We start from the raw sequence: 24,990 nt of genomic DNA, 5'->3' as shown, positions 1-24,990 counted from the left end.
AGAAAACATGAGTGTGAGATAATCTGCTACAAACTTGACTGGTGTTTTCCGTATGCGAGTGCATATTGGTAAAGTATTATGATAGTATTGGTGGTGATTCTGGCTTGGTACTATGGATATAAACAATGCTAATGACTGATGACTTTAAAAAATATGTCTTAAAGATATTGATCCCTACAAAGCAAGATGAAGTCATGGCTGTAATCAAATATCTATGAAGAAATATGAATAACATTTCTTCAGTGTGTGTGTGTTATATTGAAGATGGATTGGATTCTGGATTATCTCCAGATGTTAAGGAATGTTTAAAAATATCTGGGATGTAATTTGTTGAAGAATACTTGATAATAAATTAATGTTGATGATCAGATACAAAAATTTTTATGCAAATACATGTCTGTATTAGTCTAATTCTTTGTGGGGCAGAATGCCCACTGACTTCACTAGAAAATAAGAGCTCTTATGAATTAAGAGTTAGTCACTTATTTGCTGCTTGTTTAACGTCTGCCAGACGTTTCAGTGGTGTTCATCTTGCAATCAATATACTTTAATCTGATGTAGTTACTACTAGCACCTTAGCTATGGGAGTCAATCTACCTGCACATCTGGTGGTTATAAAATCCACAATGCACTATGTTGGAGGAGTGTTCCAAGAGTACAGTGAAACTGATATTCTGCAAATGATTGGGAGAGCAGGAAGGCCTCAAGTAAGTTAATGCTATATTATATTGATGCTATCTATAGGCAGATCAGTAGAAACTAGTCTTGGCAAAAAAACTACAATTCCAACAATTCTACTGCAGCATTTGGTTTTTAAAGGGTTGTTATTAATAGTTAAATTACTCCTGGGTAACTTCTTAATTGAGAAATGTTTGGTTTTGCATTGCTCACTAAAAAATACTGCTCCACCTTGCTGTGGAGAAAGATTTAAAGATTACATTTGGGTTACATAATGAATGGGGATTAGAGAAAAAGGAGGAAGCTGGCACACAATTTACAAATTGCATGATAAAAAAATCTGGAATATTGAATAGTATAGAGAGCAATGTGCTTTTGTTGTCATCAGAACAAGAAAACTTCTAGAGTAGAAGTGGAGCAGAGGGGGAGGGTCAGAAGCACTGCCTTCAAAGAGCTGTAATTCATTTTGCTTGCCAAGAGGTTGCTGTTGCCAAGAACAGTATGTCTTAGAAAGGGTTTAGACATTGCTTTGGTTGTAAAAAGGAAGGGGGAGTGGGATTTAAAAATTGTTATTTTAATCATATCTCTTTAAAGTCTCCAAATCATATGTTAAATCTTACACTTTTAAGTCTTCTAAGTTGTAGAAATACAGATAAAGCCTAATACGGGTGATAGCTTACCCTACATCTGTCTCCAGAGGCTGCTTATATTAGCCACTGTGGTATGTTGTGTACATGACAGTATTTATCTGGACCTAAGATCTAAACTAATATGAAAATTTCAATATTACTAACTTTCTTAACTGATTGGGGTTTTTTTGCTAGAGATTGTAATTCAGTAAGATTTTAAAAGTTGTGACTCAGAATCCTGAACAACTTTAACTTACTGAGTCAAAACCTGAAATATTTACGAAGATCTACCTTTCAGTATTATATACACTAATCTGATCTAAAAAATGCAAAAGACAGGAAACTTCTCATACACAAAAATAATAAATCAGTCTAACAGCATTTTTTCCATTACAAAACAAAATAATCTAAGTGAGGTGGCTTTGAGAGTAGATGATGAAGATTATAAAAAATTACTTGCAAAAGACTTGATGGCTCATTCAAGTCTTTCTAATGTTTAGGGATTACTCATGAGAATTCATGTCAGTAAATTATTTTCTATAGTTGTGGTTAGGAATCCTTTCCTTAGCTGTGGACCTTGTAAGGGGGTCAATAACAGTTCACACTTGTGTTGTTTCTTGACTTGTCTCTGTTACACGTACGTTAGCACATGCAGGCTGCTGTGCTGACCTGCCTGCCATCAGTGGCTGGAATCCCAAGTCCTGCTTACTACCCAAATGAGTTAGAACTTGCCTTTAAGTTAGAGAGGTCTTGGCATTCAACAGCCATTTCAACAAGGATTTTAAGAAAACAATTTTAATGGTTTCAACAGATATGTGATGCATATTCAACTGGAATTTTTTTGCTAAGACCTAGAGACAAGTTTTTGTTTGTGGCCTTATTTTTCAGTTTGACACTACAGCTACAGCAGTTATTATGACTCGTTGGAGTACAAGGGAGAAGTATATACAAATGTTAAATGGTGCTGATATAATAGAGAGCAGGTACCTGAGTATTTTTTACAAGACTATATAGATGGTAGCAATGTTTCATAGTTTCTACAGAGTGTGTTTTTTCAGGTGGGTTTTGGGATGGCTTTTTGGTCTATTTAGAAGAAATTTATGAAAAATTTAAGGTAAATCAAATCAAGCTATTCAGAAGTTAACAGCCTGTTTTATCAGCTGAAAACATCTTTAGAACATCTTAAAAAAAAAATAGTTGTAGATTAGCTGGAAAACTGAAGAAACTGAAATAGTACATATTGCAAAGACAGAAAGCAAGAATTGACCCCAAATTGTGTCTCTGAATTTTTAGATGATAGTCTGGAAAATTCCAAACTACAGAATTCACTTGATGTGAACAGAATATCAAGAGAAATATGTAGGAAAGTTAAGACATTAGAGGGTAAAACAGGAAATTTTGCTCATGTAATTTTGTTAAGGTTTAATTTTTCAAATATATTCAAAATATCAACACTGTGCTGTAACTTTTAAATGTATGTAGCTTTGTTTTCTAAATAATTGTGAAACTTCACAGTTGACAGAGGTTTTTTTATTTTTGTTTGCTGGACATTGCCATAATAAAATTTATTGATTATCTACATATTCTTTACTGTTTTCTATTGATTTCACTGATTAAAGTGAATAGCTGACACACCCCACCCCACCCCCCAGCCTCCAAAATAACCAGAAAATTGTTGTGGTTTTGGGGGAGGGGCTTGGTTTGGTTTCTTTTTTCCCAAAAAGTAGTTTAGCGCTTTTTGTGATACTCATTGGTAAATGTACTTACCTTTTTTTTTTTTTTCCTCCTAGCTTGCACAGGCATCTTGTTGAGCACTTAAATGCAGAAATAGTGCTACATACTGTCACAGATGTCACTGTAGCTTTGGAATGGATACGATCGACATTCTTGTACATTAGAGCCTTAAAAAATCCAACTCATTATGGTTTGTTGGGGTTTTTTTAACTGATCTAAATTATGACACTAGGATGTATTAGATCCATATTATTTGTTTCTGTCATTTTCTTATGAACCATTATTTCATAAGGGGTTGAAAATAAGATGTGTAATATGGTCTGTAACATTTTTAAGAATGACAGTTTCAGTTATTTTAATATAAGTAATAGGAATTTTGGCATGGTATAACATCTAAAAACTATGAAGAAGCCATTTACATCATAATGATCTATTTCTTTTTATCTTAATACACTAAACCATGTATTAATGCAGTATCAAGCCATAATGTTTTTCAGCGCTGAATATGTAATCTGCTAGGAAAAAAAAATGTCTAATACTTCATAGTTTTTCTAAAGCGAGATTTCAGTTATCTTATTGCTGGTGTCTTCAGTTTGTCTTGTACAGAACAGCCTCTTGGTCCCCAGCCCTGACCATATCTTTGTTCCTGACAACTTGCTCTACTCCTGATTCTGAAGTCATTGGGCACTTGCTGGAGAAAATTTTTTTTTTAAGGATTTATAGAATGCAACTGGAACATACTACATCTAGTGCTTGAATGGATGTTACAATTTAGGTGGCTTCCTGTATTATAAAATAGGAAAACTCTACATGTGAAGTTGCTCACTGATATTTCTTCAACTTTTAGGACACTCATAATTTACATAGGGGAATATCTGCAGCTTTTACCTTTGCACATCTGTTCTAACAGCCACTTACTGATACTTAGATACTTACACTATGTAAGGCTTTTGACTTGTTCCCAGTATAATAAATATTTACAAGTTCTTCCCTTTGGGGTATTTGCCTGGCTCCCAAAAATAAGCAAATCAGTTTTGAGGAAGTAATGATATTGAGAAGGAAGTATATCACTGTATTAGGTTATAAAGCCTTTTGTTTTTTCATGAAGGTTTTTCATCTGGATTGGATAAAATTGGAATTGAAGCAAAATTACAAGGTAAGTGGCTTTTAAGCTTTTTTCAGTAAGATACTACGTTTTAGGTCAGGTTCATCCATTTTTATTACATGTCTCCATTAATTTCAGTGATCCCTTCACAGAATAAATGTAATTTACTATGTCGTGCTATTGATTTTATTTAATTATTAGTAATTTTGAAACACTATCAGTGCATTTTGATTTGTGAAACAGTTTGTCTTGTATAGAGGAAAAAATTAAATGCCTTTACCTCATCTCCATATACATACTCAGAAATATGGAGCAGAGTACTTTAATTTTGATTGCTGATCATTCTTCCTAATTTTCCTTTGATTGGTCTCATTTGCTTTCATTAATTTTTGTTACTATACTTGCAAAAAAGCCTTTTTAAGAAATTGTCATCTTCCCTTCATCATAAATTTAGTGTTGAAAAAAAAGGATGTAAAACGTAAACATCACCTTGTTCAGAAACAGTTTAAAATTGCATGATTATAGCATGTTAGTCAGCAATAATAAAGAGCAGGTTGAGAGAGGGAACACATTATTTTTTTTATGAGGGATATTTTTGCATTGGTCATTCAAAAATGCATAAATAATGTGAAAAAGGAATTTTAAAGAACTCCAGAGTGTGGCAGATCTTGTCCAGCAATGGACTCGGTGAATTGGAGGATAGGAACGGATCTTAAATTCTGTATTTTTGTACAGGTAAATCAGAGTACTCACATTGTATAGGTTTGCTGTTCAGACATCTGGACTGATATGATCTGAGACTTCCACTCTCTGACCATGACATTTTGCATTGGAGATGCACATTCTAGTGCATTGTTTGCTTGTTTCCTGAAATTTGACCCTTATGGATTGAATTACTCATTTTGTTTAGAGGCATCAAGGGAAGACTTGCAGTCTTTCGAAGATTTCTGTGCATTAAGCAGTCCATACAACATCAGTCATATCTCAGATGTATGGATTCAGTAGATCCTCTTAAGAATCACTTTGCTATTTTAATTCCAAATTTAGTTATGAAATTTTCATATGAATAGCAAATGCATAATAGCAAAGAACTGAGAGAATGTAAATATATAATTAAGAAATCGCACTTGGTCTTCAAGTGAGCAGTAATGTGAGAATGAGGCATCCAACTTTACAGATACAAAAAAAAATTAGCAGCACCGTGTTTTTCCTGTAATACTCTAAAAACTACTGGAAGACTACTTTTAAGAGGCTTTTTTTGCTAAGCCCTGAGTAGAACCCAATTACTGATTTTTTTTTTTTTTTTAAAATACTGCTTTTTAGTTATTTACAATTCCATTAGAAAACCTACAGCTGACTAAATAGTTTGGAAATCAGTGCCTCTCATCTTTAAATATGGAAATAGCATACAACTCTTTTATTCATTTATTTTTCTTAATGTACATTTTCTAGTAGATCCAAAATAAGTATATTAATAAAATACTACATACTAAGATTGTAAATGGAGTTCTGCAAATCTACAGATGCTGTTTTCTCTCTTCATTGAAAGTCCTCATGTCCATTGTAATTCTGTATTTGTATGCTAGACCATTTGGAGCTTAAATATCTGGAGGGGGGCCTGGTACATGAAAACATAGACTGATATATGCCCTGAAATTTGTAGAGCAAATACTTGGACTCCACTCACACATTTATTAAACTTTACACAATTGTGTAGAAAAATTTGTGATTGTTGTTGGGCTTGGTGGAACTATGCTGAGGCTGTTTATTTTGTAAGGGTTTCAAGGACCCATCTCCACGGTATATACATATATATACTTAGTATATACAGTACTGCTTGAAGTCTCCAAATATGAGAGACATTGACTATGACTTGCAGATAGGAAAAAAAGGAGTACTTACCAGTAAGAAAAGTTACCTAGTTCATATGCTCATTCAGTTGTTTTCTACCTTTTTCTGTATTTTAGATCAGGACATTCTGTTTTTGTCACATAGGTTGAAAGGAGTGGAGGGTATGAAGTATGTTACTACCTAAATAAGCCTTTATGGGAGAAGGCAGGGTTTGAAATCACCTCTACAGATAGTGCTAGGGTAGAAGGCTTCACTTAAAAATGCTTTTTAGGTGTGGGTTATATTTCCCTGAAGTTCTCTGATCTTACAAACAATCTGTATTTAAAGTTCTTACAGAATCTAGCTTCTTTTCCCTGCACACATGAAATATTTTGTAGTAATGTATATAGTTATGTTTTCATACATTTCATATACATTGTGAATGATTTCTGGTTGCTATGGGAACTATCACTTTGAGTGCTTTCCCAACTCAATTTTAAATTCTGAACATTGTATTAATATTTGCCTTTTAATTACCTTGGTTTTGCAAGAGAAAACCAAAACATTTTGGTCATCCTCATGCAAATATCTGACTAAATAGGTTTAGTGAAGTAAATACAAATGCACCTGATACAGTATGAAAATTTCTGATTAAGAATTCATAAATACCTGTGGATATTGCAATTTCAACCATTTAAGTGTTAACACTGTTGTGGAAATCTTTTGCATAAATACTGTGGGCTCTCTGGTCTGGCATTCAGAATTGAATGTGGCAGCCTACATTCCATGCATCTAGTTTCTTTTACTTTGCTGCTTTTGCGTTACTGAAAAGAGTTGGGTTGTCCTGTATCAAATATCTTTCAGGGAGCTTTCCCCAGGCAGAAGTTAACCACCAACTTTAGTAGAAGCAGGATCATGTTCTAAAACCTATACTTGAGTTCAGTGGAATTACTTGGGTATACATTCATTGCAATTTGATGATGATGTTTCTGGTTTGTACATAGATAAGTTTTTCTGCATGTATTAAAAATAGATATCTTTTCAAATTGTTGACAGAACTGTGTTTGAAGAACTTAAATGATTTATCATCTTTTGATTTGATCAGGATGGATGAAGCAAATAATTTCAAACCAACAGGTAGCACTTTTTTTGAATAAAATAGTTTTCAGGGTCATGTTGTGATAGTAGCGAACTATGAAGACTCACAGTTATTCTTGTGACCCGTTAATAGGAGTACACAAATGTAGTAGAGAGCAGAATCTGAGGGATTGTTTGGCTAGAATATATGAGCAAGTTTCTTTAACAAATCATGGAAGTTCATTCTCTTCATGTTGATCCATTAATAGATCTTCTGTTGCTGGAAATTTTGTTGTAGATTAGGAGAAAATTACAGAACATTATCAGAGGATGATTGGATGTGACACAGTGCAATGAAGGACAGGTTTTATCAATATCTATCTTCTCTACAATCCTCTGCTAGAGGTGGTTGGATTCTCAGCAGCCACGGTTCACAGTCTGGTATATTAGTGTGAATTCATCTCCATTGGAGAAAACTGTAACTGGCACATGTTTCTGCCACTCTATAATGGGATCAGTAATATCTATCAGACAGCTGGGGGCAATAACATGCTGAGTCAGTGGTGGTAAATCTCATATAGCCCTGTAATAAGAAAATTAATTTGATTTGTGACTTTAAAAAAATACACTAAAAAAATACTTGGCGTATTTATTTTTTAAGGCATATTCTTCTTTTACAGAGACTGGAAGATTAATGGCGTGGTATTATATTGCATTTGATACAGTGAAACAATTTTTCACAATTAAGGGAACAGAGACTTTAAATGAATTGGTAATTTAACTTTTTAAAGAAAATTTACATACATTTCATTGATTTTTAAACAGAATCAAAGATAAGCAGAAGTTTTTATTTCTTTTAATGAGCTCAGGCTTAGTTTATGTAAAGTATAAAGTTTTAGAGAATACATCTAAATAAATTCCATATGGAGTATTTTTGAGCCTTTGTACTCTGAGATCTTTCAATTTCCAACTCTCTCCCCTCACTAACCTTGCTTACGAAGATACAAAGTTGCTGAACCTGTTCTCTTTATGTATTAAACACTGTATTGTTTTGTAGTTTAGTAGTTATTTTTTACTGCAAAAAACAGCTGAATGGAGAGCAGATTTTACTTCTAAAAGAATGTTTTTGTCTTTGTGTTTTAAGTAATTTTCCTCTGTCAGATAACAGGTTGTTATTGCTACTGTTAAGTCACAAAAGACATTTTGTTTTCAAGCAAATACCATGGTAGAACAGATTGGCCATGAAAAAAATGGAATGCCTGTTCTCCTGTGGCTATCTTTGTTACTAAAATATGAAGAAAGTAAAGTGAAATACATAAAAGATAGCAAAAAGTATTTCTATTTGCCTTATATGTCATAAAGTGTTACCAGTGTGGTTGATTTTTGGATAATTTCAAGTGGAATAGCAATCTAAAAACTGAAAGAAAAATCTTCCCCTTTTGTTATATAACAGCCTTTATAGGAAGATGAAAGAAAGTTGGTCAGTATTAGAAAAAACTGATTGACTGTCTTCTCACGGTCATAGTGTTGAGACAATATATTTTTTTTAAGCTTTTTTTAAAAAAAAATTTGGAAGAAATGGTAGAAAAAATGGCAAAGACATATAATTAATCAAAAAGTGAAATTGTTACAGATTACAATGATCTCCAACTGCACGGAATTTCTGGATGTCAAGTTAAGAACAAACGAAAAGAAAATACTGAACAGTTTGAATAAAGACAAGGACAAAATAACGATCAGGTATAAAAAATAAATACATTGAAAAAGGGAGGTATCTTTTTAGCAATAAATAAAATTAATAGCAGAATATATGTATATTTTTATGCATAGGTTTCCAATGGAGGGGAAGATAAAAACAAGAGAAATGAAAATAAACTGGTAAATACTATATTGTGTTTACTTTTTATTGGAAAGCTGTCATTTTATGGCTGTTGAAGTCCATGTTAAAATTTGTCTCACTTTATAGAGGACTAAATCTTGCATTTCATTGTTTCTGTTCTGAATTTTCTTTTGTTTTCCAGTAGAAACTTTTATGTTGGTATACTCTGCTTACTGCATGGCTTATACACCCAAAAATATTTTTTTTCCCAGTCTTATTCAGGCTCAGCTAGGATGCATTCCTATTCAAGACTTTACTTTGACACAAGATACTGGCAGAATATTTAGAAATGGCTTAAGAGTTACTAGATGTATGGTAAAATTTAATCCTTTTTTGGTACATATAATAATAAGCTACATTTTATTTGATTAATACAAGTGAATCTTATTTTTACAGGGTTATCTGACTTTCTGGCATCATGTAAGAACAACTTTTCTGCTTTATTAAACTCTTTGATTTTAGCAAAGTGTTTCAGGTGCAAACTTTGGGAAAATTCACTTCATGTGTCTAAACAACTGGAAAAAATTGGTAGGTACTAGTCAGAAATTATGAAGGTGTAATCTGATAGAGAATCAAAACTCATAATTAGCCTGCTAATTTCTGGAGTGTTTACTTGCATAATTAAATGAGTCTCTCCTAATTACTCATTTGCCACAATTGGGTACCACAGTTGTCAGAATAGTCTGTCATGATAAAAGTAATCCATGTAGTATTTTTCTTCAGGCTTGCAAAGTATTTCAGAGTTGCTCTTTTTTCTTAATGTTCATGAGTATCTTGGGCATATTCCACATTTGTGTGATTGCACATCTCTGAATAGGCTATGCCTGCATTTCCAAACAGCTGTCACTGTTACTCATATGCATGAAAGCCCTTTAATTTGCATTGACATGGATAGAAATCATGAAATAGAAATAAATTTACTGTGCATGAGGTTCCTATACACATGAGGATCATGAGTTTCTAACAATCTTCTTCCTATCACAGTGTCCTGTTACTAGACAAACTTCTGTCTGGAAGTACAAACTTGTCATAATTATTTGAAAAGGAGTTCAGAAATTTTGGAGTCCTCTGTATTACAAAAATGTAGTTATACTTGTTTGAGGTAGTAGTATAGCTTCCTGATTTGATGTCTGGTCTTACTGTACCGTCATGCTTTCAGAATTCACTGCAGTGTTCTCTGTATTTGCTCTGCAAATTAGAGAATAGCTAAGACAGAAGATCCATATGGTACAGTACATTGCAGCCTTGCCAGCTCAGGTGCAGAAGCTGTATTGCTTCAAGGAGGTTGCAGAGAGTGGGGATGAGTCCCTTTAACCAAGTAACAAGCGACAGGACAAGAGGGAATGGCCTCAAGCTGTGCCAGGGCAGGGTTAGACTGGCTATTAGGAAGTATTTCTTTCCAGAAGGGGTTGTTGGGTGTTGGAATGGGCTGCCCAGGGCAGGGGGGAAGTCCCCATCCCTGGAAGGGTTTAAGAGTCAGGTTGACATAGCGCTGAGGGATATGGTGGAGTTGGGAACGGTCAGTGTGAGGTTCATGGTTGGACTAGATGATCTTCAAGGTCTTTTCCAACCTTGATGATTCTGTGATTCACGTGAATTCAAAGCAAGGGACAGGGCTTAGCTTGTGCACAGCACAGTACAGTGTGGTGGGAGCCCATTTCCACTACTTTTGGATCTGTGCCAATGTGCATATGGTCATTTGGGGAGTCTGCCTCATGTTCAGCATTTCTAGGGGGTTAGGATGAGTGGAATAAACATGGCACTTGCAGTGTAGACAAACCCTCTCTTGTACACTATATTCAATAGAATAAAGTCAGGTTTATTTTTTTTAATAATAGAAGTGCTATATATATACATCTCTGTCCTGGTTTCCTTTTTTTTGGTATTTTTTCCTATGCTGTCATTGCTCTTGCAGCATATGTTACAAAGAATTGCTGACTTTCAAAGTTCCATTTGTTCCACTCACAGGCTTCTTTTGAACCATCTGCTGACAGTTCACTCTTTTTTCCTGAATCAAATATTGAATTGATGCCTATATTATGATGTCTGATTCTTGACCTCTGTCATGCTATGGCTGCTAAGCCTATTCTATGTCTTTGTGAAGTTAAGTGAATTGTTTGAGCTCACAGAAATTTACTGATACTATGTAACATATTCAGAAATCCCTAATTTTTAAACTCTTATCTCAGTATATTTTTTTTTAATCTTAAAAAAGTCTTAGTAATCAAATCAGTATTTCCGTTATAAGAGTGACTGTTCTTTAACAACATTTGGCCTTACTGAGATTGAGGATTCAGTTGAATTCTTACTGCATTTCTACTACTATCTCAATTTGTTACTCTTGTCCAATAACGATGTTCCCTCTTGTTGCTGTATGATATGCTTGATTTCTGTTTGCTTGTTCTGACAGACAGGATAATGACCAGCTGCTGTACAGCATTCTATCATGTTTACTACTTGTTCAGCTTGATTTACACCTCTGGTTTTTTCTTGCTCAGAAATAGATAAAAACAAAGAGAAAAATTCCTATTTATATCTCATATTTTTTTCACTGGTGGAAACCCTTCTGCCATGTTAGGAATTATGACAAAAGAACTAGTCTTCAGCTTCACTTATAAAAGAAGCAAGGTAACAGCTCTAACTGGAGTAGCTGCAGAAGTAAAAAGTAAGAGTCTTAAGTCTTCAGACTGTTTGCAAGAGCTTCTGCAAAGGAGAGGGGAGATGGTAGAAGATGCCTTCCCTAAGTCAGACCCAGAAGGTGTTCAAATACATATAAAAGGACAAAAGGTCTTCTCTTTCTCTAAATCATTAACTTCCTGAGTTGAAATGAGTCTTTTCTTACAAGATTGCTGTAACATCTTCCAAAATGCAATCTAAGAGTCTCCTGAGAGGTTTCCCACTTAATTTGCAGATCTCTTTTACTGTTCTGCAGCATTAAGTGTGAAGAATCCACATACTCATTCTAAGTATTTGGTAGTATCTTTTATCTAAAATTATTGCAGTTATTGTAGTAGGCTGTAGTTTCAGGTAAGGGAAATGCCTTTTCAAATGTGTTGAAAACTCTAAATCTCCCTGGAAGTTTGAAAGAACTGGGAATCACAAAGATTGTATGTGGAATTCTCTGCCAGTCTGCTTTTGTGGCAGATAAGCCATGGGAAAATGTTTTGCTAAATCTTCAAAGCCTCCTAGATGCTTATAATAAATGGGTTTTTGAGTGAATTTCATTATTAGCTTGCTTAAAAACATTGAGATCCATATGACTTTAACATAGTTATATAATTTCTTGGATAGGGAAAAAATTTCTGAGACAAAGAATGCTGTGTGACATGCTTTTTTTCATCATATATATGCAGAACACGTTTCTTGATTCTTGTAGAAAGTGATCTAAAATCTGTTTTACTCTAGAAGACATAACTTAAAATTGTCAGTATTGAAATATTGAATGTTTTCATGTTTGATTTGTATTGCATTTCTTTTTACTAATGGATAAGTGAAATTAAATAATACTAAAATACTTAACTGAAAATAAATTTAGTAATATGCTGGGCAAAAAACTGGGACAAACATACTATAAAATTATTTTTGCTTTGGTTTTACCTGCTATAATGCAGTTGTTGAGAGTAATTTGAGATTAGTGATTGTCATTTAACAGCATAAAACTTAAATTTTTCACAGGTGTATCACTGTCAAACACTATGGTAAATGCTGGGCTGACATCATTAAAAAAAATAGAAGACACAAATGCAAGGGAACTTGAATTGGTAATATATTATGTTGTATGCAGATAAATATGATAAAGAAAATATTGAGTATTAATAATGTTACCAGTAAAAGCGGGATGGTTAATATATGTATCTGCTATATGATTGTCAGTAAAATTGAATGGTTTAAGTGGTTTATTCATTTATACTAGTGAATTAAAAAAAAAATACGTGGCTACTGCTATTTTTCCTTGAAAATATGCATGGTGTTTTGTTCTAGCAAATTTAATGTGGATGACTTCACTGATTTGGCTGGTTTTGAAAAGCAGTTGCTTAAATATGTAGAATTTCATCATTAACATGTTTTGAAACAAAGGACAATCCTTTTGTATAAAGGACTCCCTTTTAGGAGTGTTAGAAAAAATATCAAAGGGAATATGTATTTACAGATTCTCTTAATGTATGTTAATGACGAGAATCCTGAATTTCCATTATTGCTAGTTTTAGTTAAAAATAATCATAGAATAAAATTCTTCTGAATCATCTATAAAGCACTTCTTATTTTAGGGGAGTTAGATTTTACTCCAGGACAAGTTCTTCAGCTCTTGGCTTCTTTTCTGAGGAAACTGTTTTTCCAGTGTTCTGTAAGATACAACATATTCGGAAAGGAAATTGATCTTACTTGGATTTTTCTGTTTTGACTTTAGGAATTTGATTCTCTTTTCTGCCCCCTTTTGCAGTTTTCCTGTAATTTGTTTTGTTTTGACTGAAGCTAGTGCAACATAGAAGAGTCATCTCCTATAAAACTTGAGTAGTCAAGTTTTGAGGTCATTGGCTAGTTCATTGCCTGTTACATGAACAGCAGTGGTGGCAACATGAAAAAGTATTGGAATTTTCTTTTGGTTATGTTGCTATTCTGGGCATCACTGACAGTAGAGAACCAGGGGTGATAAGGACTTTTGTTGATAGCATGATTACTCTGGTGACTTTGATTCCTTGGATTTACATTTCTGTTGGCATCTCTGATTAGCTGAATCTATCAGAAATTAAATTGAATCTTTACAGATTTTAAACAGACATCCTCCTTTTGGGAACCAGATAAAAGAATCTGTTTTGCACCTTCCAAAATATGAACTTGACATTGAACAGGTATATGCTTTTTTATTTATTTTATGTTTTTATGCTGATATTATTAAATGAAAGAGCAAATACTGACTTAAAGAAATTTTGAGCCTTCGCTGATAGAAGAATACACGATATTATGGCCTCCTTCCACCTTAGCGTGTATAATCAAACTCTTAAACATCAACGGAGAGCCTTGGAATAGACATTCCCTATAATACATCGGCCTCTCTCTCATTAATAGCATTTTATGTTACAGATGCAAACCAGTGTATTCTACATTCTAGCATTATATGTGAGTCTGAGAGGTCTCTTCTATCTTGAATATAAACAAACCCTAGAGACAGAAAAACATCCATATAAAACTTACTGAAGAAGCATTAATTCATGTTAATTTTCTACATCACACTTGGGAATATAAAGAAACAGTAAATTATTACATTAACCTAGCTGGTGCCATTTCAAAGGAAGGGTGCAATTCCCTGTGCAATCAAGAGCTTTGAGGTTCTGATTTTGTCTTTAAACAGGTTACATAGCCACTCTACCTCTCTGAAATGCAAAATTTGAAAAATAGTCTTAAAGTGTCTCATGAATTTGGTACAAAGACACCTTTGAAGTTAAACACTCAATAAATGTGTGAGCTAATACTGTTATAATCAGTTCTATTTTATTTGACATAATAGCAGATGAGTATCTCTGACATTATTCTCAAAGATTTAACAATTATAAATATGGAGAAATGTTGGGATGCCAAAATATACCTAGTTTTCTTCTTGCATCTCTACATTGAATAGAGGATAATTTTTCAAGGGCTTAATGTAGACTGACTTTTATTCTCAATACTTAAATCAAATTTAGGATATTCAGCTATGTGCAAGTTAGTACTGTATAATAGTGTCTCAGAACAACAAATAAAAATTGTACCACAAATTGAAATTGCTTGAATCGAGCTTTTGTGCTTGTATCAACAGTTAAAAATTTATGGAAGGGTGTATATTTTACTTTGCATATTTTAGCAGTAATGTCTTCTTCTATATAATTTTTTCCTAGCTTCCAAAATACAGTGATACATTGGCTGAAATCTTAGTAACCATCAAATTAACAAACTATGAGCAGCTACAGACAAAGAGAACAGCAACAGACTTTCACTATGTTACATTGGTCATAGGAGATGCTGACAACAAAGTCATTTTTAATCAGAAAATTATGTATGTATGATCAGGTTTTTTTGCCTCGCATCTTTTAAGGGTGTTGGCTTTTAATCCTTTCTGTGACTTGCAGTTTTTGCAATACTTTCTACTGATGCCAAATGGTACAAAATAATTCTTTATCCTACAGCATTTTCTAGTCACTGTTGTAATTTAAAATGCTGCACAAGATGCAGAAACCCCCAAAATATGCCAGTGTGCCTGTCAGTACAGAGAGTATGTGTAAGTATCTGAACAACACTGGCGTAATATTATGGAACTCATAATTTCCACATAAATGTAAAACAAGTAAAATACCTATTAAAAAGACACATCCTCAAGTTGTTCTTTACTCTTATTAGCATATTTCTTTAATTATATCATATCATCAAAGTTGTTTTTCACTCAGAGTTGAAATTAAATTCTCCAGTTGGCAAAGATATGCTTGGAGCAAATGGGAAAGGGAAACAAAATCTTGCGTGACCTTCATGTGAGTTCTGGTCGAAGTCTGGCACTTCTGGCAGAACTGAAAGTGATCTGCAGGATCCTGGCACTCTTATGGCCATAAATCATATATTATTGGAAGGTTATTCTTAGGCCACCTATCAAGCAAAATCCAAGAACTAAGACCAAGTAAAGGCTCTTTCACTTGGTTACAGATGCCATAGTATACAGGTTTGTTTTCATTGTCCATGTCTAACAAAACATTACTGATCTATTACAGGGATTCTGTGCTCCTGAAAACTGGAAATTGGATGAAGAAAATAGAAGTGAAAAGAGCTCTTAAATCAGAGGACATTAGTATAAATTTAATTAGTTCTGATTATGGTAGGTTGATTGTTATGCTTTTAATTTAAAAACAACTGCATAGGAATTTTGAATAAATTATTAAAACTTTATATCAAGCAAAAAATATTATAAAATGAAGTGATCTGGAAACAAATTTCTATTACATGTTTTTTACTGGGTTGGGTATTACCTAACACTCTTAATTACATATCTGTTTGTTTCATTTACTAGCATATTAATGAACTGGGAAACATCAAAACTGTTACTAGGAGATACTATTTTGCTCTCTTGATACAGATTAAGATTCTCTTTTGCCCCTCGCCTTCAAGTTGAATTAACTTTCAGTAGTGATAACCTATCAGCTTGATAGGTTATTTATGCTGGAAAGAGTTGTCTTTGTGAATGGTTAGGTTTTGCATTGTGATAAAAAAGTATTAGATATGGATTCATCTCCACTTCAGTAACAAGAAATTTCTACAGTGGAAAATTCTGTGCCTTAATGTGTGTAGATTTAAACATTGGTCCCCTCAGTGTCAATTTCCATAGAATTGGAACTATAGCAGCAGAGGAGGAGTGACAGTGATGACCTTGAAACATAGAACTTTGAAATACAGTTTAATAGACTGGCTCTATTAAATTCTGTCATCATGCCCACCTGTAAAGAAGATTGCTGTGTGCTAGGTTAACTGAAGTATACTTGGTGCTTCCATGATAAACATTGAATATTGAGACTATTACAGTAATCAAGCCTAGAATAATCTGTATTCCTATGGCTAAACTTGTGGCTTAGGAAAAAGGAGGGTTTCCTAACCAAACAGAGGTGAAGAAGTGTAGTGGCCAAAATAATTCGCATGTCGGGGTCACCAGTTGTGGCGGCCAAAAAAAACTGAGTCAAAATTTTCTTCCTTCTTTCTGCAAGGCAGGGACCATTTATTTTCTTTAATCTCTGTTTTTCTTCTTACAATAATAATACTTATGCAATAATACATACTTATGCTCTCATTCAATCTCTTAACTTCATAATAAGCAAATCAGCACTAGACAGCCATCAACCCTCTCCCACAAACAGTTCTGTACTTTTCCACAGCTCAGCGTTGCAGCTGTCCGTTGTTTTTCCTTGCCAGCTTAGCACAGCCTGGCAGTTTCTTATCTTTCTTCCAAGGCCTGTTTCAAAGCCTTGCTGCTTCTCTGGGCCTGCACAGAGCTGACTGGCTGATGTGGATTTGCCTCTTAAATTGAATCTCCCACAGCTGTGCAGGGCTGACAGGCCAATGCCGACTTGCCTCTTAATCATTTACCAGTAACATATTGAATCTCCCACAGCTGCGCAGAGCTGACGCTCCCACAAAGAAGGAGTTGTCCTTTTATTACTACTTGGCTATCTACATGTTCTGATGAGTTCAGTAAAACTCAACACAACAGTTAATTTCTCTGAAATTGGTAACAGTGAAGTTAGACTAAAAGCAGGTCTTCCTAGTCTTTACTTATTTTAAAGTCTGCTTCTGTTTCAGACTTAAAGACTGTCTGGTTTTCCAGCAATATTTGCCTAATAAAAGACAAAAATACTCTTTTTACAAATGGTGTCTCTCATAATCTTACATGAATCTGCGTTTAATTAGAACTAGAACCATTACTAGCATTCAACTTCAAAAATACTATCAACACACTCATTTTATGCCTTGGCCAGTACTGAGCTGCCATTACTCCTGTAACACAGACTGCAGTACAGTTTTAAAGTTTAATTATCTTGGCAGTGCAAAGCTGTAAATAAATGTAGTTTTCAAACAATACAGAACAATTTTTTAAAGGTGCTAATTTTGTTACTCAAGTAACCATGTCTTTAAGTCTGAAAATGTTTGGTTTTTTAAATCTCAGTCATAAAGAATCCATTCATATAATAGCATGGTTTTAATGGTACATTATCTTAACAAATTTACATGATCTTTTAATAACATTTATACTTTCTTAAACTCTTCAGTAAAACTAAAAAGAGTAAAACTAAAGAGTAAAACAGTTTATAGCAATTTTAAATATTTTTGTCTTTTTTCCTTCAAAGTCGGCCTTGATGTACAGCAAGCATATACAGCCTTTTACTTAACACCAAAACCAGTGGGAAGTAAAGTGGTTACAAATCAAAAACTGAAAGCTGAGTCTTCAGTTGATATGCATTATGGCTCACCACAAAGTCTGCCAGGAGCAAAAGTAGATACAGGTAAACAGTCAGATCACAACATCTGCTTAATACCAAAGTCAACAGAAAATTTAATTTTGTTTTTGGTAGAGAGCTGAATCTTTGTTTATCCATACTGTTTCTTTCTCATGTTAAATAAAAGTACAATGCTGCTGCTTCTGCTTGTCAAGTACTACAGTGCAGTTCTTTGAATTTGAAAGTAAGAAAAATCATAGGTGTTTGGTATCTAATATTACTGTTTCAATTTGGGAATGTGGTAGTAATTCTGTTTTTCAGTAGCATTGATTAATTTCTTTCCAATTCCATTGCTTGTGCCACCCAAAGTTTTGCTGAAAGCAACAAAATTCTAGTGACCCAGATTACTTCTAGCCTTTTACTGCCTGAAGTACTCTCTTAACAATACATATGAAATAAAAAATGAGCATTTCTGTATTATATTTATCTAGGAGGCAGATCTAAACATGAGATTACTTACAAGAAATACGGAAACAGAGAATGCAACCATCGCTGTAAAAATAAGGATGTGTGTGGGCATGACTGCTGTGAGTTTCATTAAATCTACAATTTCTATTACTTTTAGACAAATATAATTTCAAATAGCTTCATTTATATCAATAGATACATTAACAGAAGCAGTGTAAGCAAGAGAGTCAGGCCTGAGTTGTTGCTATAATGTAGTCATAAAAACAGTAATAAAAAACTTTGTCAGTAACACTTTTATAGGCACTACAATGATTAATAATATTTTTCAGAACATCTAGCATATAATTTAAGAGCAACGTCAAGCTCGTTAAATTTTATATAAACATTGGTGTGTTAAATCTTTTAGGATCTTTCATTAGACAATACTAAGCTTAGTGGCAAAGTTTCCATTGATCTGCAAAGAATTAGAATTTATCCCTTCTAAACTAATCTGAAGATTATTTTAATTCCTTTTCTCAGGTAAAACTGGAGTACCTCCAAACTCTGAGATGAATGGAGATTCAAAGTTTTCTTTGTACCTAGCTGATTTAAGGAGCAGGAACTCAATTTCATCTCTACCACCAGTAAAACGATTAAAGGTTCATTTGAATACAGTCAGACATTGAATAGATTTATTTTAATCTGTTATGTATTTGTATATATTGTTTGCAGAGAGAATTTTATAACTAAATATGAACATTCAAGTTTGTCTTTTCTGTATAGAATGCAAAAAGCAAAGCAGTACAAAGGTCCAGGAATCTTTGAAAGGTTCTGCTGATGTTTGGAATACTTCCAGTGATCCACTTCTGTGCATGTACTCTTTGTTTTTACTTTTATGGCATTTGATAGATTGTGGTGAGGTGAGGTACAGGGGTGTCGTTGGAAGGTACTGTACTGTGTCTTGGTTTTGGCAAAATATGATCTGAATGACAATAGTGGTATTTATCAGAGTAATGATACTAAGAGATGTTTTTGCATTGACAGGTAAATCCACTTGTTTATAAGAAAAGCAACCATGTTAGTTTTTAACCTCTGAAAGATTTCATGGCTTACACTTTATTCCTTTGAGTGTAATACTAAACTAGTTCTTTCTGCAGCAAAAATGGCATTTGAGATATTGGAGCGTTTTATTTCCTCCTCAGTTTTGCTTTCTTGTTTGCAATAGGGAACGAGTTAGCCTATAGCTAATACAGATGAGGGTTAGTGATAATCAGTCAGACTTTGCCAGGGTACTTGGATAACTCCATTAGAAGCATGTAATTTAAACCTTTTTAACTGATTACGCTAGATAAGCAGATACCAGAAAGATCTTATATATGATCTTTAAAAATTATGCGAACTTAATATTAATGATGTCATTAACATTGTTAAAAAAATGATTTTCAATATGTTTATACCCTATAAATTACAATAATCTGCTTTCTTTAGATGCAGATGTTAAATCAAACTCAAAATGTGGATCTCAAACAATTTGTTTTTACACCTAAGTCTTTGCTGACATTGCCAAGGTACTGATTAATATAAGTAACAAACAAGAAATCTGCCTTATTTTAGATAGTATGTTAAGTTGTAACAACTAAAAACTGTTTTCTTAACAAAATTATTTTGCAACTTTCTGCAACTGTTTTACTGACATGACTGGTTTTATTTTTTTTCAATAGGTCTAGCAATAAAGAGTCCTCTGCATCCCCTTCAGTGGACCGGGAAGATAATGTTAATAGCTTAGGAGTATCTCAGAAACAACTGCAATCTTGGAATTATGGAAAGAGTAGTAAGTTATTGCTAATGTTTGAAGTTATGATTTTCACTGCTTTGATCTGAATATACTTGTAAACTCAAACTTGCTGAAATCACTACAACAACCAGTATAACATTATAGAACACTGAATGTATAGGGAAATATAGTGGCCTTAACTGGCTTTCCTTCTGGCATCGGTAAGAATTTCTAATGTAGATCTAAGCCTCTAAATGTACCTTTAAATATAACAGTAATGACTAAATCGAATATATGAGGGCCCAAATCTGTAAATACTTCCTGAAAGGTATTTTACTCCTTTCTGCTGGAAGAAGTTAGTGAAATATGAGCTTTTGTTTGGTAGTTGACAAAATATGACCATTCAGTAACTGAGTTCATAACTAGTAAAATATCTCTATCTGGAAAAAAATTTCCTCTTTGTTTCTCTTCAACTGGAAAGGCCACAAATTTTTTTACATTTGGTGTTAAATGATCAGACTTCATTATCAGTACACAACTATGATGTTCTCCTCACTGCATGCCTTTTGCTGTTGTATTTGGTGACAGTAGATTGATGTGAATCAGATTTTGATTAATTTAGCTAATAAGTGGTAGCTCCAATGTTTAGGTCATACTCAGACATGTAAGAAACACTGTGCTGAAATGAATTGAAACGTTTTTTAGTTCATACTTCTTTAACTGCTGGCAGCTATGCTGCATAATTTCATTTTTACTTAATATTTTGATGATGGGATTGTAATTCCATTCCTTTAATGCTCCATGTTTTCCTGCCATACTAATTTACCTGTTATAGTTGTTATCTAGTCTTAAAATGGAAGACTGTTGCATAGCCATATCATTGGTTGCTGGGTGGGGTGGGCAGTTAATGTATGATATGATTGTGTTAAAAGAATAAAGTCCTGGGAAGACAGATGGATATTCCAGTAGAGCTATAGTCTATGCTCAAGAAGATCTTGAGGGAAATCATACAGAATCAAGGGGACGTAGTAGATATTGCTGACTAAAAACCATCTCCATGGAATAGTAGCAGAAAAGATAACCTTGGCCAATTGATTGGGCCAGCTGCATTTTAAAAAATGCACCAAAAGTAGTTCTAATGAAGTAAGGCATCAGTTCATATGATTTTTATAGGGTTAACTGCATCTGTAATACGGTAACTTCCCATTCCATACCAAAAAAAAAAAAAGCAGGCAATTAAGAATACACTGTGAAATTGTAGTAAACTAAACCTGTACAGTTTGTCTGTGTGTCTGTGCAATAATGCACTGTGCTGACTGTGCACATCCAAAATTACAGTATCAGTGCCTTCCTGGAGTTGCCAGTGTCTGTGGAACAGGATTTTTGGTTTGAGCCTGTCCTGCTCCCCCTCTATTGAAAGGGAGACCTGGATCAGGGTTTTCTAGGCATATTAGGGCCATGACAACAGAATGAAGATTCCAGCACTGTCTGATGCTGGAGGGTAGTATGGCAGAAGAGAGATGAAAAAAATTAGCACAGGGAATTGGATTGGTGATGAAAAGAGAGAACACAACAAACAAAAGGGAAAGAGAATAAGAGAGGAAACAGGAAAGTCATCTTTGCACCAGAAAAAAAGTATTCTAAAACATTAACTCTCACATTTAAATTAAGAATTTTAACAATGCTTAAGAGTGTGTTTGTTGTGGCTAGTTCTTAGACATTAGATGTATAGGAGGAAGGCAGCATTTAGAGTTCTTTAGAAACTGCGGACAGAAAAAGGGACTGAATTGAAAGTATTAAATCTGGAATCAAACAATGCTTCTGACACAGGGAAGGAATGAAATTGCAGTGATTTTTTTATAAGGCCTGTTTTTCTAGAATCTACACTGAGAATAACTTTTCTCAAAATAACTCAGGAAAAAACGCGTATGTGACAATCCTTTCAATAGATTGAACAACTGGTCATAAAACATAGTACAGTTTTTGTTCTACTTGTCCATTACAAATATATTACAGCTTTCTCTTGGAAACATTTAGTGTTTGTGAGTGAGAACAGCTAAGAAACAATGGCATAAAAAAAAATCTTTAATACATAACTTGACTGATACAGATAAAAGCAGATCCTTGTTTTTCAGATGCTTTGGATGTGGACTTTGAACTGAGAGATGATGTTTGGGATGATATTGATGATGAGAAATTAGTATTTGCTAGCAATTTTGCCAGTAGAGAATTGGGTAAGGTCATTTTAACAAAATTCTTTGCTTCCTACATACATATTATTTTACAGGCTGCTATTTGAGAATAATTTATTGTAGTATACAATGAATAGAACTACCTGAAATTTTTTGGTTAATTGATTTGACTGCCAGGTTTATTACTCTATTTTGAATGTCAGCTGTATTGAGACAAATCTAATATGGAAGGGAAAGTTGAGAAAGTCGTCATAATTTTTTTTTTCAGATGGCCTGCAACTGCATATTTGTTATTTTATCTGACTGCTTATCTCTGCTTATCTTTACATTAGCTCAATACCACAGAAGAAATATGTCAAGTATTAAGACATTTGAATAATTTTTAAACTACTATTTATCATATTATGTAAAAGATTTACAAGGGCTTTCGGCTGGTTTGTGACTTGGTTTTTAAAACTTTCGTTCTTATGTGGAACATGGAAATATCTGCCTTCAAATCCCAGATGAGTGTGAACCACTTTGCCAGTATACAAGAAGCAAAGCCACAAATGACATTTCAAAAGAGTAAGCATTATATAATTTATGACAGTTTTATTCAGTTAAAAATATTGTCTGTATATCACATGTATCTGTATAATTAAATGTATTCACTCATAAAAGTGAGTGGAATTTCAACTTCTAAAAGGAATGAATTGTTGAATGATTTGAATTTTTTTTTTTATTTAAGTGTGGAAGGAAGTAAGTAGAAAATCCTGAACTGAAAAGTAAATAATTTTGCACTTCTGTAAAAATACTTAAATTATTCAACTTAATATTTTCAGCTTGTGCACATTACAAGATGAAACCAATATTCAGAACTCAGTTGTTTCTGTGGTTAACAGCACATCAAAAGTGAATTTATCTGTACAGAGTGGAAATATAAATATGGTGAGTAAAAGTATTCAAACAGAATTTCATATAATTAGAGTATTTCATGTGTAAATATGTTTACCATATCTGACTTATGAATCAGTTTGGACATGCTGAATTTCTGAACCATTCTGTGTTGTCCAAACATGCATGCATCCTGTTGATATTCATGATTCGGAGAACTAAGACTTGAATTTATTTTATATAGTATGACTTCAAAACTATTTACTGAATTTGATTGTGATGTGATTCTGCAAGTCATACAGTATATAACTATGTTTATCATGTGCTTGGTCCTTGTCAAATACCATAATATCAATATAAATATCTGCACTACATACAACAATCTGGCAGTTTCTCTTTTGGTTAGTTGTTTTAACCATATACGTTTTTTAACATTTACATTGCAGTTCAGTTTCCAAGAAAAAAAGCATTCAAATCCTTCACAAGATCTGAAAAATGTACAGTGTTCTTCAATCTCAAAAATAATCTCAGATTCTTCCAAATTCACTAGGAAAGAGGATTTTTTTATTTTCACAAAAGAAAAGGAAAAAGAAGTGGATCCCAGGTACTAAAAAGTTGTGTAATGTTTTTCTGTTGTCTTGGTCCTCTAGTGCTTAGTTCTTCATGGATCACAGACATTAAGGCAGTGTGTTAATTTATAACATTAATTTTTAAAAGATGAATTTTCACAGTAATAGTAGCAATTAACTTTTCTTAGAAAGGAAAATACTTTAAAATTATTTTGCTTGTGTTGGTATCTCTTGACTATACTTTGTATAGTGTTCCTGATTTCACAGGCTTTGATGTACTATACCTAATTTAATTTTCTTGTTTGCTTAATCTTCATTAGATATCTTCTTGATGATGAAATCAATGATGTCAAGCCCTTTCTTGGAATATTTGATGGCATTTTGTGAAACATATAAACAAAATACATTGTAAATGCTGAGGAAAAAGAAGTTCGTAATTTTTACAGTGTGAAGTCTTCAAATTCAGTTAAGAGAACTTCATTTCTGTTGTATACCTATTTACCAATAGCTGGATTGCTGCATAGAGTAGATAATAACAAAACTGATGTCTAATTTATGGAATTCTAGGTATATTATCTTATTTTGAGATATTCTTAAATATTTGTTTGTTGACCTTGCCGTTCTCAGGATTACAAAGAAAAATACTGGAATGTGTCAAAGGAGAACAGTTCTCAAACTGAGGATGCTTTTATAGATAAAGTAAAAATCACATAAGGAAAAGTAAGCTGTTTATTACATGCCCTGCTCACAAGTACTCTTTAAATGTATGAAACACTCTTTTCTCAGAAATTTCTTAATGCCTTTTGGTTTTGTCTTTCTGTTTCTCTAATGCTGAATAGCACTGATTTTGTAAAATAATTAGATTTACGCAGAAGTAATAGAATGGTAAATTATTCTAGACTATATTTCTTTTGACAGTGCTATCAACTCCTTAATAAAAAAATGTAACTTCCTTCAAGCAAACATGTTTCCAGACTCTCAAAAACACAGTTATAAAATATCTATAAAGAGTATTCGAAAGTTGTGTTTGGCTGTTCACTTTGACATCTAAAGTCATAAAATGGACATTTATGCATCCTAGATTCAGGCAACCAAACATTGGTTTTGGATATCTTCTTGTAGCTCTAGTGTTTGAACATTTGACCTCACAAGTTCAATAGTTAGAAAAATACATGATATTGCCTAAAATCCAAGAGAATGTTAATTATTCAAAATGTGTGGAATTAAAATGTTAAAATCACATATGGAACCTTAGCTG

At 33.4% G+C, this 24,990-nt stretch overlaps 1 protein-coding gene across 1 annotated transcript in view; it reads left to right on the top strand.

Moving 5' to 3' along the window:
* The window catches only part of HFM1 (helicase for meiosis 1), a 43,092-nt gene extending 18,111 nt beyond the window's left edge, over positions 1-24,981 (top strand). The window contains exons 17-40 of the mRNA XM_074832469.1: positions 562-707; positions 2,196-2,290; positions 3,098-3,231; positions 4,150-4,197; positions 7,033-7,113; positions 7,734-7,825; positions 8,687-8,793; positions 8,884-8,931; positions 9,145-9,242; positions 9,329-9,460; positions 12,608-12,693; positions 13,699-13,782; positions 14,806-14,963; positions 15,667-15,770; positions 17,788-17,943; positions 18,369-18,464; positions 18,865-18,983; positions 19,813-19,892; positions 20,046-20,155; positions 22,234-22,332; positions 22,794-22,854; positions 23,112-23,217; positions 23,610-23,767; positions 24,053-24,981. Of these exons, the coding sequence (XP_074688570.1) occupies positions 562-707; positions 2,196-2,290; positions 3,098-3,231; positions 4,150-4,197; positions 7,033-7,113; positions 7,734-7,825; positions 8,687-8,793; positions 8,884-8,931; positions 9,145-9,242; positions 9,329-9,460; positions 12,608-12,693; positions 13,699-13,782; positions 14,806-14,963; positions 15,667-15,770; positions 17,788-17,943; positions 18,369-18,464; positions 18,865-18,983; positions 19,813-19,892; positions 20,046-20,155; positions 22,234-22,332; positions 22,794-22,854; positions 23,112-23,217; positions 23,610-23,767; positions 24,053-24,119 (2,465 nt within the window). The 3' untranslated portion in view covers positions 24,120-24,981. The remainder of the gene's footprint in view (positions 1-561; positions 708-2,195; positions 2,291-3,097; positions 3,232-4,149; positions 4,198-7,032; positions 7,114-7,733; positions 7,826-8,686; positions 8,794-8,883; positions 8,932-9,144; positions 9,243-9,328; positions 9,461-12,607; positions 12,694-13,698; positions 13,783-14,805; positions 14,964-15,666; positions 15,771-17,787; positions 17,944-18,368; positions 18,465-18,864; positions 18,984-19,812; positions 19,893-20,045; positions 20,156-22,233; positions 22,333-22,793; positions 22,855-23,111; positions 23,218-23,609; positions 23,768-24,052) is intronic.
* Positions 24,982-24,990: the final 9 nt, after the last annotated feature.

Source organism: Strix aluco, chromosome 8 (genome assembly GCF_031877795.1).
Source record: "Strix aluco isolate bStrAlu1 chromosome 8, bStrAlu1.hap1, whole genome shotgun sequence".
In the NCBI taxonomy this organism is placed as follows: Eukaryota; Metazoa; Chordata; class Aves; order Strigiformes; family Strigidae; genus Strix; species Strix aluco.
Note: the sequence above shows the minus strand (reverse complement) of the source record. Positions and strands in the feature narration are given on the sequence as shown.